This window comes from Chiloscyllium plagiosum, chromosome 13, assembly GCF_004010195.1.
Source record: "Chiloscyllium plagiosum isolate BGI_BamShark_2017 chromosome 13, ASM401019v2, whole genome shotgun sequence".
Taxonomy (NCBI): Eukaryota; Metazoa; Chordata; class Chondrichthyes; order Orectolobiformes; family Hemiscylliidae; genus Chiloscyllium; species Chiloscyllium plagiosum.
In genome coordinates this window covers 63,040,436-63,055,192 of record NC_057722.1, presented here as the reverse complement: position 1 = coordinate 63,055,192, position 14,757 = coordinate 63,040,436, and the positions used below count along the sequence as shown (strand labels likewise).

General features: G+C 43.7%; 1 protein-coding gene across 7 annotated transcripts in view; it reads right to left on the bottom strand.

The window, feature by feature from the left end:
- LOC122556134 (interleukin-1 receptor accessory protein-like) overlaps nt 1–14,757 on the bottom strand; it is a 104,110-nt gene that overhangs the window by 34,265 nt on the left and 55,088 nt on the right. For 5 of the 7 annotated variants that reach the window (XM_043702613.1, XM_043702614.1, XM_043702618.1 and 2 more), the window contains one exon: nt 45–892. The exons of 1 other annotated variant lie outside the window; for it this stretch is intronic. Coding sequence is in view for 1 of the 6 variants with exons in the window: in XM_043702618.1 (XP_043558553.1) it covers nt 838–892 (55 nt within the window). In the remaining 5 variants the exon portion in view is untranslated. Of the gene's footprint in view, nt 1–44; nt 893–11,376; nt 11,768–14,757 lie in introns of those variants that run through there. One more of the 7 variants, XR_006313468.1, reaches the window with a different exon arrangement.

Genomic DNA, 14,757 nt, shown 5'->3' with positions numbered 1-14,757 from the left:
GAACGAGATGTGTTGTGAAGTGGAATATGAGTGGCAGAGTTTTAGATCGCTGAAGTTCCTGTTAATCAAAGGCAGGAAGACATTACTTCGTTATGTCATGCATCTGTTTTTGCACATTACATCAAATGCAATACAAATAACAGGTGTACAGAAAATTGTTACAAGCAAAGCACTCGCTTTGGCCCAATGACTGAGCGAGACAGGCCCATATCGAAGCTGCAATTGTGGAGCTTGCACACGCCAGGACACCGAGACACATTGCAGCGTTTGATTTAATTCCCAAAACAGGTGCGGCTCCTCTCCAAAGCCTACTGTGTAATTACTTCAGCAGGAGTCTCTGACAGCACAGCTCAGTGCCAGCTCCCTCCCTGTAATTTGGTCTGTCAGATTTCCTCTGGTCTAACCTTTCAAATTTGGCGACTGACTAGAAAAACATTGAGTGTCCAAGATTGATCTCCACCTCTTTTTTTTAATGCTTACATGAGATGTGGGCGTTGCTGGCTAAGCCAGCATATATTATCTACTCCTAATAACCTGAAGAAAGTGATGATGAGCAGCCTCTTGAACCACTGCAATCTATGTGGTGGAGGTACATCCAGCGATGATGAAGGCATGATATCATTCCAAGTCAAGATGTTGAGTCTTGGAGGGGACCTTGCAGGTGGTGCTGTTGCTCTGAATGTCCTGCCCTTGTCCTGGTGGTCGTGGTTGCAGATTTGGAAGGCATCTTGTTGCAGTGCATCTTGTAGATGGTACACTCTGCTGCCTCTGTACGTTAGGGGAAGAGGAGTTGGGTTTGGTTTGGCTGCAGCATTGTCCTGCTCAGTTGTGTTCTGTTCATGATGGTTTGGAGGAGGAGGGGTTCATGATGTTGGCAGAAATCATTATCGATCTGTTGAATGAAAGGAGCTCAGGAAATATAAGGCAAGACATTTTGAATGGCATCTTTTTGGCACCCAATGTTTGAAGAGTTTGTGGGGTTGCAGCCTCCGTTTCAAATTTGAGGGTTAAATGCCTGAAGGCAGGGCTCTAAGCCCTTACTCAGGCAGACGTCCTGCCTCCGAGAGCTGCTGGACAATTACATGTCACTGCAGCATCAACAGAGGCAGCGCTGTCCAGGACTGGGATGACAGGGAGGCCACAGACTCTATATTCTGGAGTCCAGAACCTGATAATAGGTCTTATGGTGAGGTGGGGAGAGAGGCCTGATGGGACTGATGGTGAGGTGAGGAGAGAGGCCTGATGGGACTGATGGTGAGGTGGGGAGAGAGGGTTGGTACATCTTGATTTTGAAGCTGGGTTGGGGGTGGGGTGGGAGCAGCTGCAGGGGCAGAGCTAGTATGAGGTTCCCATAGTGCAAAGCCTCTTCACATCCAAGACCCATGTGGAGTGACCTGCTAGGGATCGCCCATCTTTGAACAGCTCCTGCTAGTCTCAGCACTGAGACTTGGTGGGGAGTGGCCTTTAAATGGTCAATATCACTGCTTGAGTAATCCAAAGGTTCATACTAATGATACACAGGGGAGGTAAAGGCCTAGTGGTATTATTGTTGGACTGTTGGTCTAGAGACCCAGGTAATGCTCTGGTAGCCTGGATTCGAAGCCTGTCATGAATTTGAATTCAATAAAAATCTGGAATTAAGGGTCTATTGATGACCATGAAATCAATGTTGGAAAACTCGTCCAGTTTACTAATGCCCTTTAGGGAAGGAAACTGGTGTTTTAACCTGGTCTGGCCTACATGTGACTCTGACCCACATCAATGTGCTTGACACTTGACTTCCCTCTGGCCAATTAGGGATGGGCAATAAATGGGCCCAGCCAGCGACATGAATTTTTAAAAAATCTGGAGATGTAGGTTCAAATCCCACCACAGCAGCTGTTGAAATTTATTTAATAAACCAAGAACATGTGCACCACCATCAACGATATTTACCAATGAGGCTATTATCAATTGGGAGAGAATCTGCCATCATTGACAGGGTCTGATCACTGTGTGCCTCCAGATCCAAGCAATGTGGTTGATGCTTAATTACTTTCTGAAATGGCCCTTTCCAGCTACTCAGTTTGAGGGTAATTAGGGATGAACTAAAGCCTTGCCAATGACGCCCTCATCCCATGAGAGAAATATAGGAAAGAGCAGCAGGAGTAGACCATTCGGTCCATTGAGTTTCTTCTGCCAGTCAATATGATCATGGCTGATTCAGTGCCCTGTTCCTGCTTTCTCCCTTTAGCCCTAAGGACTTATTGATAACTTTAAAACAGTCCACATTACAGGAAGGGTGGTGCTGGAGGTCTTAAAAAGCATAAATCTCTGGGATGTGATCAAGTATCCCAGAATATTGTGGGAAGCTAGGGATGAAATTGCGGAGCCCATGGAAGAGAGATTTGTATAATCTACAGTCACGTGTGAGTTGCCAGAAGACTGGAGGATGACTAAATCTTGTGCTTTTATTTAAGAAAGCCTGTAGGGAGATGCCTGGGAACTGTAGACCGGTGAGTCTGATGTTAATGTCAGGTAAGTTGCTGGAGAGGACTCATTTACACTTGGTGGTAAAGACTGATTAGGGACATTCAAAATGGCCTTGTGCTTAGGAAATCATACATTACAAACTTGATTGAGTTTTTTACGGAAAAGTCCAAGAAGGTAGATGAAGGCAGAGTGATAAACATTGTCTACGTTGACTTTAGCAAGGCCGATGGCAAAGTTCCATATGGTAAACTGGTCAATAAAGTTAGATCACATGGGATTCAAGGAGAGCTTGCCAATTGGATTCAAAATTGGCTTGAGGGTAGGAGTCAGAGAGTGGTTTTGGAGGGTTATTTATCAGACTGGAGGCCTGTGACCAGTGGTGTTCCACAGAGACCAATGCTGGGTCCACGGTTATATAAATGATTTTGATGAGAATTTAGAAAGCGTGGTTAGTAAGTTTGCGAATGACACCAAAATTGGTGGTATAGTAGACATTGAAGAAGGTTATCTAAGATTACAAATGGATCTTGTTCAGTTGGCCCAAGGGGCTTTGGAGTGGCAGACTTTAATTTGGATAAATGAAAGGTCTTGCATTTTAGTAAGATGAACAAGGGCAGGACTTACACACTTAATGGTAGGGCCCTGTGGAGTGTTGTTGAACAGACTATTGAATATAAGAGTTTGGATGTCATGCTGAGGTTGTATAGGATGTTGGTGAGACAACTTTTGGAGTGTTCTGTTCTGCTTGGCTTGCTAAAGGAAGGATGTTATTAAATTGGAGAGCATGCAGAAAAGATTTACAAGGATGTTGCTGGTTCTGAAGTGTTTGAATAATTAGGAGAGGCTGAAAAGGCTGGAACTTTTTTCACTGGAGTGTAAAAGGTAGAGGGGTGACCTTCTAGAGATTTATAAACTCATGATGGACATAGATTAATGAAGAGCTTATGCCCGAAACGTTGACTCTCCTGCTCCTGACTGGCTTTGCTTTTCCAGCACCATACTCTTCCATTGTAATCTCCAGCATCTGCAGTGCTCACTTTCTCCTAATTGGTCAGTGAGTAGTAAAGGCTTTTCCTCGGATAGGGAGTCCAAAATTAGAGAGCATAATTTTAAGGCGAGAGGAGAAAACTTTAAAAGAGACCTGAAGGGCAACCTTTTCACACAGAGGGTAGTTTGTATGTGGAATGTACAGCCAATGGAAATGGTAAATGCAAGTACAGTTACAACATTTAAAAGACATTTAAACAGGTATTGAAGAGGAAAGGTTTAGAGGGATATGGGCCAAATAGTTCAGTTTGAGAAACTTGGTTGGCATGGATAAGTTGGAACGTAGAGTCTGTTTCAATGCTGTATGTCTATGACTCTATAACATTTATCTAACTCCTTCTTGGAAACATTCACTATTTTGGTCTCAACCACTTTCTGTGGCAGAGAATTCCACAGGCTCCCCACTCTCTGGGTGAAGACATCTCTCCTCATCCCAGCTCTAAATGGCCTACATACATGCTTCAGCTGTGATCCCTGGTTCTCGATTACCCTATCATTGGAACATCTTTCTAGTCCTGTTAAAAATGAAGAATAAGGAAAACTTAAATGATTTTGCCACTTAACTGTCCCAAGGGCGTGAAGCCTCCCTAAGCTTATTCAAAACCCCAGTAAACTTGCAGACAGCTTTGGGGTGAGTAAGACCTTAGCAGGAAGGCCACCCAGGGGATTCTACTCCATCTTCCCCACCAGCACAGGGGAGGAGAAGGGTAAAATTCTGTCAATACGATCAGGAAGAGGCCATCAGCTTGATCATGGTTGATCTGCAACTCAACCCCATCTTTCCATCATTGCTTCATGTCTCTTGAATATTTCACCACAACCTATCCAGCTTGGCCCTGAACATTTAGTTGACCTCCCTGTTATCTCATCTCTTACCATCGTAAATATTTCAATTACATGTATGAAAATATAATTAATTGTGTCCTCCTTATCTGAGAATGGACGATTGACATTTTCACTCTGCTCTTGCATTGTCCTTTATGGACTACTGTTATTTACTTACTTTTTTCCCTTAAACCATGGTCTCAGGGCAGATCACAACTCATAGCTGGGAGGGAGTTTCAATGAAACTAACATTGACAACTCAGCAAAACTGGGAGCCTAATTGAAGGCATATAGGAGGACAAGACAAGGTTTTTAAAAAAACCTGATACGAAACCCACACAAATAGCTGTGCTCTCATCAAACAGCTTCTGTAATTTTTTTTGAGTTCATAGACAGTGCTCACACTGTGGCGTGATCATCATTGATTCACTCTGTTCTGAATGAGTGAACATTCAGAAAAGCACCATTGTTATAAGGTGCTGTCTACACTTAGAATACCTCTTTATCTCTCTTCACAGCTTTTAGAGCCACAAATATGTTTGATGACAGTCGGGGTGGGATATAGGACAATGTATCTCAGAGACTGCTCTTCGGCCCCTCACTGCTATTTTTAGGTTACTGGAGATTGGTGTTTCCACCATTTGGCAAGTGGCAAGAACATGCATTGCAATGAAGTATTATGGAAGTTTTTTTACCATGAACTCTGCATTGGATCAGCGCTCTGTCTCTGTGGGTCACTTTAGTATTGAGGAAAGTGCTCTGGTTGGTTAAACTGAATTGGAAATCAGTATGTACCTTAGTATATAAGTCATGACTTGTATGTTGACTTCTTTGAGAGTGAAACTTTCACATGGATGTAGCATTTGTGAGTAGCAGGATGCTGCTGCCAGTTCTCTTACCTTGGACTGGGTCTCAGGGCCTATTTGGTTCATAGTGATAGGGAGACAACCAGTAGTGAGTCATAAGAACATGAGAACCAGGAGCAGGAATAAGCCATCTGGCCTTTCGAGCCAGCTCCACCATTCACTAAGATCATGGCTGATCTTTTTGTGGACCCAGATCCACTTATCCGCCCGCTCACCATAAACCTTAATTCCTTAACTGTTCAAAGGGCTATTCTAGTAGCCCTGCATTTCCCATAGCTAGCCCATATGCCCTACACATCCCATGGGCAATTTAGCATGGCCAATCCACCTAACCTGTACATCTTTGGATTGTGGGAGGAAATTGGAGCAGCCAGATGAAACCCATGCAGATACAGGGAGAATGTGCAAACTCCACACATACAGTCACTCAAGGCTGGATTCAAACCCGAGGCCCTGGCGCTGTGAGGTAGCAGTGCTAACCACTGAGTCACAGTGCCACCCCACTAAAACTTTGAAATGCTCTTCAAGAGTCAGTCTGGATTTGCTGGGCTGAATGGTTTATGCAAGGTTTGTGAAGGTTTGTAGCTCAGGTTGAGGTTTAGGGTGTAGGTTTGCTCGCTGATGTGTGTTTGTTTATGGCATTGTGGTTGGAGTGCCAGGACTCTAGGAATTCTCTGGCATGTCTTTGCTTAGCCTGCCCCAGGATAGATGGGTTGTCCCAGTCGAATTAGTGGGGTTTTTTTTTTCATCCATGTATAGGGCTACGAGGGAGAGAGGGTCGTGTCTTTTTGTGGCTAGCTGGTGTTCGTGTATCCTGGTGGCTAACTTTCTTCCTGTTTGTCCTACGTAGTGTTTGTGGCAGTCCTTGCATGGAATTTTGTAGATGACGTTGGTTTTGTCCATGGGTTGTACTGGGTCTTTTTAAGTTTGTTAGTTTTTGTTTGAGAGTGTTGGTGGGTTTGTGTGAGTGGTTTATTTCCACACTGCAGAGACTCTGAGGTAAAAAAAAAAAGGCCCCTGTCTTGAATGAGTTGTAGTTTGTTGCATGGTGGCAATCAGGTGCGTTTTAGTGGTTTGTTTAACATTGTTACAAAACAATAAAATGACAAAGTGCTGGAGAAACTCAGCAGGACTGTCTGAAATTGTTAACTGTTTACTTCAACGTGGATGCTGTCAGACCTGTTGAGTTTTTGCATATTTTTCTGTTTTTGTTTAGTTTTACAGCATCCTCAGAATGTTGGCTTTATTATGGTTACTAAGACTATAGGGAGACCTCTGGCTTATGTCTGCCCTCCACTCAGTCTTAAAGTGTTCTGCCTTGTCCCGCCCCTATCCTACGTGACACCCAATTGTGACATCCTGCACTATCATCTCCAACAGAATCGTGATCTCTTACAACAATGGTGTCTAATACAATATTGTGTTGTTATGCAGATCAAGTTTAAAATATTTGCCTGTAGCATCTATTGTCTCAGAAGGGAAAGAGAAAAGGACAGAAGACCAAATCAGAGGGTGACGAAACAGGGAGAGGGACAATGGCAGAAAGAGAGAGAGAGAGAAAACACAGAGATAAATTGAGAGGTGTGGAGCAATACAAAAAGAGAGAGAAGCCATAGAGGATCAGAAAGAAAACAGGGTAAGTGATGGACACAAAGCCAAAAGAGAAACAAAGACAGCACAAAGATAATAGTGACCAGAGTCTGGCAAGTTAAGGGAGATATGGGGAAATGATCAGCCACAGAGAGAGGGGAGGGAGGAAGTCTTTGAGTTGCCCTGTTACCCTTGCCAGCTTGCTAGGTGAAATAACTCCAGAGAGGCCAGTATCCCAACACCAAGTCACCCTTTACTTACACACTTTTTCTAAATTGTAGGGATTCTATTTCTGTCTTAAATAGACAAAACCTTACTGTATGTTTATGCCCTAGACTTGCCTATAAAGGGAAATGACCTTTCTGCATTTAACATGCTTAGTCCCCTAAGGGGCTAAAGAAGTATTCTCTTCATTCCAACAAATGGATTAGTTCCACCAATGCCGAAAGATGCTGTTTGGATTAAAAATGCCCCTTACTACAATCCTGCAGCTTATAAATCAAGTAGTAGCTGAAGTCCATAGCTGTGCAGTTTACTTGGACAATGTCATAATACACAGTAACACATTGGAAGAGCATGTGAGTCAATTAGAAATCATGTTTAAGCAATTACACTTGACTGGATAAATCGTAAACTCAGCTGATAGTGAACTTGGAAAAGCAAGAATAATTTGCTCAGGACACATCATAGGACAAGGACGGGTGTTGTGCAGGATAGTGAGAGTGAAGGCTTTAATAGAATTACCTTTTCCCAAAACTAAATGAGAAATCATTAGGAATGTGTGGGTTTTACCAGAAGTTTGTATATAATTTTAACTGTACCTCTAACAGATTTGGTCAGAAAACAAGCAAAAGTAATATCATCAGCAGAAAAATTTAAGGAAATGCTAATGAATGACCCTTGATTGTTCCAGCCCTTTTAATATGATGGCTGGCAGTGATGACTTGGGAGTAGGCACAGTCTTATGAAAGGATGATAAATCGGGATTAACATTCTCCCTAAACTGTGCACGACAGCTGGTGACTTCAGAGATCTGTACAAGAGAAAAACATTCGAGGGAATGTTGGTCAGGAGTAGAGAAACCAGCGCGGCAATTTTCTAACAAACTGAACCTCTGTCAGGGGGAGCACGCTTGCACAGCGAAAGAGATTTTGGGGTTAATATTGGCTCTTGAAGTCTATGCCTGACATGGCAACAGAGGAATACTAATTTACACTGACCATAATCCATTGGCATTTCAAAACTCAAAATGTAACACTATTGAAATGGAAGCTGTTGTTGCAATCATTTTTTGTTAAGATTGTTCAGATTCCTGGAACAGATAATTTGTTTACAAATGTATGTTTTGAGTTTAAAATTATGGTATAAATTAAAGATATAAGAAATGCTAAAAGATTATATAAGGTTGTATAAGGGGAGAGGAGGGATGGATCCCTTGTGCTTTGTCATTTGTACAACACAAAACTTGTAACTAAGCAAATTTTTCTTTGAAATTGTTCCATCTCTTAAATGTGGATGCATGTAAAGATCATACTGTTTTCTGTATTCTTGATTATGGACTGAAATGAGACAGGAACTCTATTTAAAAACAAGAACTGTGGATAGAATTGCTTCATTGGGTTAATATAAGTTATAGAAACACAATGTTTGTGGTTTTTACATTGCTACTCTGTTCCAGCAACAGTGGGAAATGTTTGTAGACAAGCACAGCATCAGAGTGAGTGAGTGTGTGTGTGTGAGTGCAGAGTGAGATTTAGCATGCAACAGTAGCTGAGAGGCGGAGAGAAATGGAGAGAGAGTGACAGACAGAGAGAGAATCAGAAACAGATAAAAACAGAGGTAGAGACAGTCAGAGAGACAGAAGAAAGATAGAGCCAGAGAGAGTGAGTGATGGAGAAACAAACATTGTTGTATCTAAACATTGCACCAGAGAATGGAACTTATAATATAGCGTGAAGACAAAAGTTCCTTTCTTCCCTGTATTTAGTTGAATGAAAGTTTTGCTCATCTACTCTGAATGTTTAATAAACAGTGTCTAGATTAGAGTGGTGCTGGAAAAGCACAGCAGGTCAGGTAGCATCTGAGGAGCAGGAAAATCGATGTTTTGGGCAAAAGCCCGTCATCAGGACTTCCTGATGAAGGGCTTTTGCCTGAAATGTTGATTTTCCTGCTTCTCGGATGCTGCCTGACCTGCTGTGCTTTTCCAGCACCACTCTAATTTAGACACTGATCTCCAGCATCTGCAGTCCTCACTTTCGCCTATGTTTAACAAACAGTTTGGTGATTGTAAAAGCAGTGTGATTGAGAGATTTGGTCTTGCAGTAGAGATGAAAGATGTTCATTACTACTTGCAAGTAGCTTTCTAAACTTAAGCAAAATAAAAGTTCTGAAGAAGAAGTTCTGAAGCTGTACAGGATGTTGGTCAGGCCACATTTGGAATCCTGTGCGCAATTCTGGTCTCCCCTCCAGCATCTGCAGTCCTCACTTTCGCCTATGTTTAACAAACAGTTTGGTGATTGTAAAAGCAGTGTGATTGAGAGATTTGGTCTTGCAGTAGAGATGAAAGATGCTCATTACTACTTGCAAGTAGCTTTCTAAACTTAAGTAAAATAAAAGTTCTGAAGAAGAAGTTCTGAAGCTGTACAGGACGTTGGTCAGGCCACATTTGGAATATTGTGCGCAATTCTGGTCTCCCTGTTGCAGGAAAGATGTTGTGAAACTTGAAAGAGTTCAGAAAAGATTTACAAGGATATTGCCAGGACTGGACGGTTTGAGCTAGAGAGAGAGGCTGAATAGGCTGGGGCTGTTTTCTCTAGAGCATTGGAGGTTGAGAGGTAACCTTATAGAGGTTTATAAAATCATGAGGGGCATGGATAGGGTAAATAGACAAGACCATTTCCCTGAGGTGGGAGAGTCCAGAACGAGAGGGCATCGGTTTAAGGTGAGAGGGGAAAGATTTAAAAGGGATCTAAGGGGCAACTTTTTCACACAGAGGGTGGTGCGTGAATGGAATGAGCTGACAGAGGAAGTGGTGGAGGCTGGTACAATTGCAAAATTTAAAAAGCATCTGGATGGGTATATGAATAGGAAGGATTTGAAGGGATATGGGCTAAATGCTGGCAAATGGGACTAGATTAATTTAGGATATCTGATCTACATGGAGAAGTTGAACCAAAGGGTCTGTTTCTATGCTGTACAACTCTATGACTCTAAGTGGAAGCAATCATGTCTTTGTCTATCAAGGTAGATTGAGTGAGGGGAAATATCCAAAAATAGACAGCCAGTAAGATGAGTTCAGACACAGATGCATATAATTATAGAAAGGGAGTGAGAGATAGGTCAGAAGGGAAAAGATTTCTAAAGTTACAGCCTTTGAATTACATTTGAAGGATGGTCTCCGTCGTCATGTTAGAAAATGTGGCACCTTCATGCACAGAAAGATCCAACAAAAAGTAATGGAATAAATGATCAGATAATAAAACTATGAAGTGACTTTAATTGTAGGATAAAATTATTTTTACTCATTTAGGCGATATCAACATCTTGTGAATGCTTAGGTCAGTGATAATTGCCCATCGCTAGTTGTCTTTGAGAATGTGGTGGGTGAGCTGCCTGCTTGAATTACTGCAGTCCTTCTGCAATGCTGTGAGGGAGGCAGGATATTGACCAAGTGAAACTGAAGGAATGGTGATATATTTCCAAGTCAGCTTAGGGAAGAACTTGCAGATGTTAGTGTTCCTGTGTGCCTGTTACCCTTGTCCTTCTCGATGGTTGCTGTGGGTTTGGAAAGTGCTGTCTACAGAGCCTTGGTGAATTCCTGCAGTGCAGCTTGTAGATAATACACAACTGATTACTACTGATATTGGCCAGAACCCCCAAAGAAAACTCCACTATAGTGCCATGGGATCATTGACATCCCCTTGAGAGGGTAGTCAGGTAAATAAAAACAGAATGTCAAAGAAGGGTTACTGGACCCGAAACATCAACTCTGCTTCCTCTCCACAGACGCTGCCAGACCTGCTGTGTTTATTCCAGCAGCTTCTGTTTTTTGTTTCTGACTTCCAGCATCTACTTTGGTTTTTAGTCAGGGAAGCCCTGATTTCAATGACTCATTCATAAGATGATTCCTCTGACAGTACAGTATTCCTTCAGTACTGGGCAGGGACATTGATCAGAATCATAAAATCCCTATAGTGTGGAAACAGACCCTTCGGCCCTCCACGTCCACACAGACCCTCCAAAGAGTAACCCATCCAGACCCATTCCCCTAACCTGTTACTCGATATTTACCCCTGATTAATGCATCTAACCTACACATCCCTGAACACTGCAGGCAATATAGCATGGCCAATTTATCTAACCTGCGCATTTTTGGATTGTGGGAGGAAACCGGAGCACCCAGAGGAAACCCAAGCAGACACGGGGAGAATGTGCAAACTCCACACAGACAGTCACTAGAGGCTGGAATCGAACCCAGGTCTCTGGCACTGTGAGGCAGCAGTGCTACCCACTGAGCCACTGTGCCACCATGTCACAAATCTAGCACTGTCACCTTTTCAGGATGTATGGGGCTTGAGATGGACGGTCAATAAAAAAAAAATTGTCCTGAAACCATGGCAATTGCTCACTGAGGGACAACGGAGTCTTCTGGCTTCTGACATCACAATAGCACACAGGTCTGACTCGTGATGGAGATGGTTCTGCAGCTTCTGTGAACAACATCAAGATGGCGATGAGTCTGCTGGGCTTCCAGCTCAGGAACATCCTGTTCCAGCACACCCGGTGTGGCTTCGTTGTAAACCAGTGTCGACAAGTGAACACAGGAGACTGGATGAAGTCCAACGGAGCAATCCGAGAAGGTGGAGGAGCTTTCTCCAAAAGAGAGGAGGCACTGGAAGAAATGTACTTCAGGAAAAAGGAGAAGGAGTTGCTGGAGTCTTTGAAGTCTCACCACCAGGAGGAGATTTCTGCTCAAGAGAAAGAGATCAAACGTTTGCAGGAGAAAATTGAGCGGCACAAGGAGAAGTTGGAGGATCTGAAAGAACACAAGAGTTCAGATGGCTGACGTAGCTGACCAGACTGCTCATGAGAAACTTTCAGTGGATTTTGCAAAGATGGTGTTTGCTTTGGAGTAAACGGCGTCTTTCCCAATAATAAAGATTGGATTATGATAATTTTTCTTTGCGTGTGTTCTACGTTTTGGGTGCTGCAAACTCTGAGGTTTTTGCTCAGCTGGTCATTTTGGATTCAAACCACCCACTCACCCCTACTCTGAGACATGGTCACACAGTCATCCCAGTTGGACCTGTCAAACACTGACAGATTTCCTTATTATTTAAATTTAGTATGGTAAACACTGCATGACCAATGACAACTCACCTTGATAAAGCACCTTTAATATCCCATGATGCTCTGCAGGTGCACCATCAAGCAATGGCGGACTGTAAACCATGAATGTAGACATTGTAAGCAGTATCTGGTCAAAATGTTCTTTTTCTGGGGGGGTTCCTCGGAAGAAGAATGAGAATGAGGAAGAGAAGTATTAAAGGATTGGACACTCTGGAAGCAGGAAACATGTTTGCGCTGATGGGTGAGTGCCGAACCAGAGGATACAGCTTAAAAATACGGGGTAGACCATTTAGGACAGAGATGAAGAGAAACTTCTTCACCCAGAGAGTGGTGGCTGTGTGGAATGCTCTGCCCCAGAGGGCAGTGGAGGCCCAGTCTCTGGATTCATTTAAGAAAGAGTTGGATAGAGCTCTCAAGGATTATGGAATCAAGGGTTATGGAGATAAGGCAGGAACAGGATACTGATTAAGGATGATCAGCCGTGATCATACTGAATGGTGGTGCAGGCTTGAAGGGCAGAATGGCCTATTCCTGCACCTATTGTCTATTGTCTAAGTGGGGATCTGAAGGGGGATTTCAAATCTCATAGACCAGGCAGCTAAAGATGGAACGAAGAAACTTTAAGACATAGAGCTCTGCACATGGGCAGAGAATCCAACAGGGAGCTGGGGTAGTGTGTGTGTAGGGTGGGAGGGTAGTGTGTGTGGGGGGGTGGGAAGGGTGGCAGGGAGGGTTTAAGACTGGTTATAGGACTGGGGAAGCTAATGAGGTGACCTTTTCGTGACGCAGCAAGGGAGAGAATGTTAAAATCAAGCCATTGCTGGTATAGGGGCCAATACAGATCAGCAAATACAGGAATGAGAGGTGCATGGTGTGGCACAATAACGTAAACAAAGGGGCAGCACGGTGGCTCAGTAGTTAGCACTTCTGCCTCACAACGCCAGGCACTCGGGTTCGATTCCAGCCTCAGGTAACTGTCTGTGTGGAGTTTGCACATTCTCCCCCTGTCTGCGTGGGTTTCCTCCGGGTGCTCCGGTTTCCTCCCACAGTCCAAAAAATGTGCAGGTTAGGTGAATTGGCCATGCTAAATTGCCCGTAGTGTTAGGTGTATTAGTCAGGGGTAAATATTGGGTAGAGTAATGGGTCTGGGTGTATTTCTCTTCAGGGGTTCGATGTGGACTTGTTTGTTTGAAAGGCCTGTTTCCACACTGTAGGGAATCTAAACACTTATCATCCTATTGCTGTGACTTAGACACATTCAAATACAACCCAAGCCATAATTTGAAATAGAGGTAGGACTGTATCATTCAACGTGTTTTACTCAAACAGCCCCCTTTCATGATATTCTTCATCAGTCAAACCATGGCTATTTGTGGAAAACTGCTGACGAACAACACTGGACCTTTCTCCAGAAAAATATGGGGACCTATTTCTGGGAGCCCTAGGAGGGTTTGATTTGCTCAATAGAGAGGGAGCTTTGCTTTCAGTTTGAAAAGAGCAGAGGAAGCTTTATTCTGCATCTACCCCTATGCTGTACCTGTCCTAGGGATATTTGATTAGGACAGGGCAGAGGGAGTTTTACTTTCAATTTGAAAAGACCAGAGAGAGCTTTACTCTTTATCTGGTCCTGTGCTTTACCTGTCCTGAGAGTGTTGGATGGGGACAGTGTAGAGAGCTTTACTCCGCATCCAGTCCTATGCTGTCTCTGTCCTAGAAGTGTTTGATGGGAAAAGTTTGGAACCTTTGGCCTGCCAACAGGAGTTTGGGCATATGCCCAAAGGCCTGTCACCATCATTTCAGGTGACTGATGAGGTGCAAGTTAAAGGCCTCATCCCAATACCACTCTGATTCAAAAGCCAACACATACCCTGGCAAGTTCAATCAGCCCTATTCTCCAATGCTCACAGAAGGGTTGGAGATGAGGCCAAGAGGCGTGGCCTCCATGAAAGACTGCTGTTTAGTTGGTTCCGTTCATTACATTGTCAGGGTCCACTCAGAGTCAAAGAGATGTACAGCACAGAAACAGACCCTTCGGTCCAACCCGTCCATGCCGACCAGATATCCCAACCCAATCTAGTCCCACCTGCCAGCACCCGGCCCATATCCCTCCAATCTGGCCCATATCCCTCCAATCTGGCCCATATCCTTTCCTATTCATATACCCATCCAAATGCCTCTTAAATGTTGCAATTGTACCAGCCTCCACCACTTCCTCTGGCAGTCATTCCATACATGTACCACCCTCTGTGTAGAAAAAGTTGCCCCTTAAGTCTCTTTTATATCTTTTGCCTCTCACCCTAAACCTATGCCCTCTAGTTCTGGACTCCTCCCACCCCACAGAGTAAAGATTTTTTCTATTTATCCTAATCATGCCCCTCCATGATTTTATAAACTTTTGTAAGATCAGCCCTCAGTCTCGACGCTCTAGGGAAAACAGCTTGTTCAGCCTACTTGCGGAACGTTTCAGAGAACACCTGTGGGACACCCGGACCAACCAACCCAACCACCCGTGGCTCAACACTTCAACTCCCCCTCCCACTCCACCAAGGACATGCAGGTCCTTGGACTCCTCCATCGCCAAACCATAGCAACACAACGGTTGGAGGAA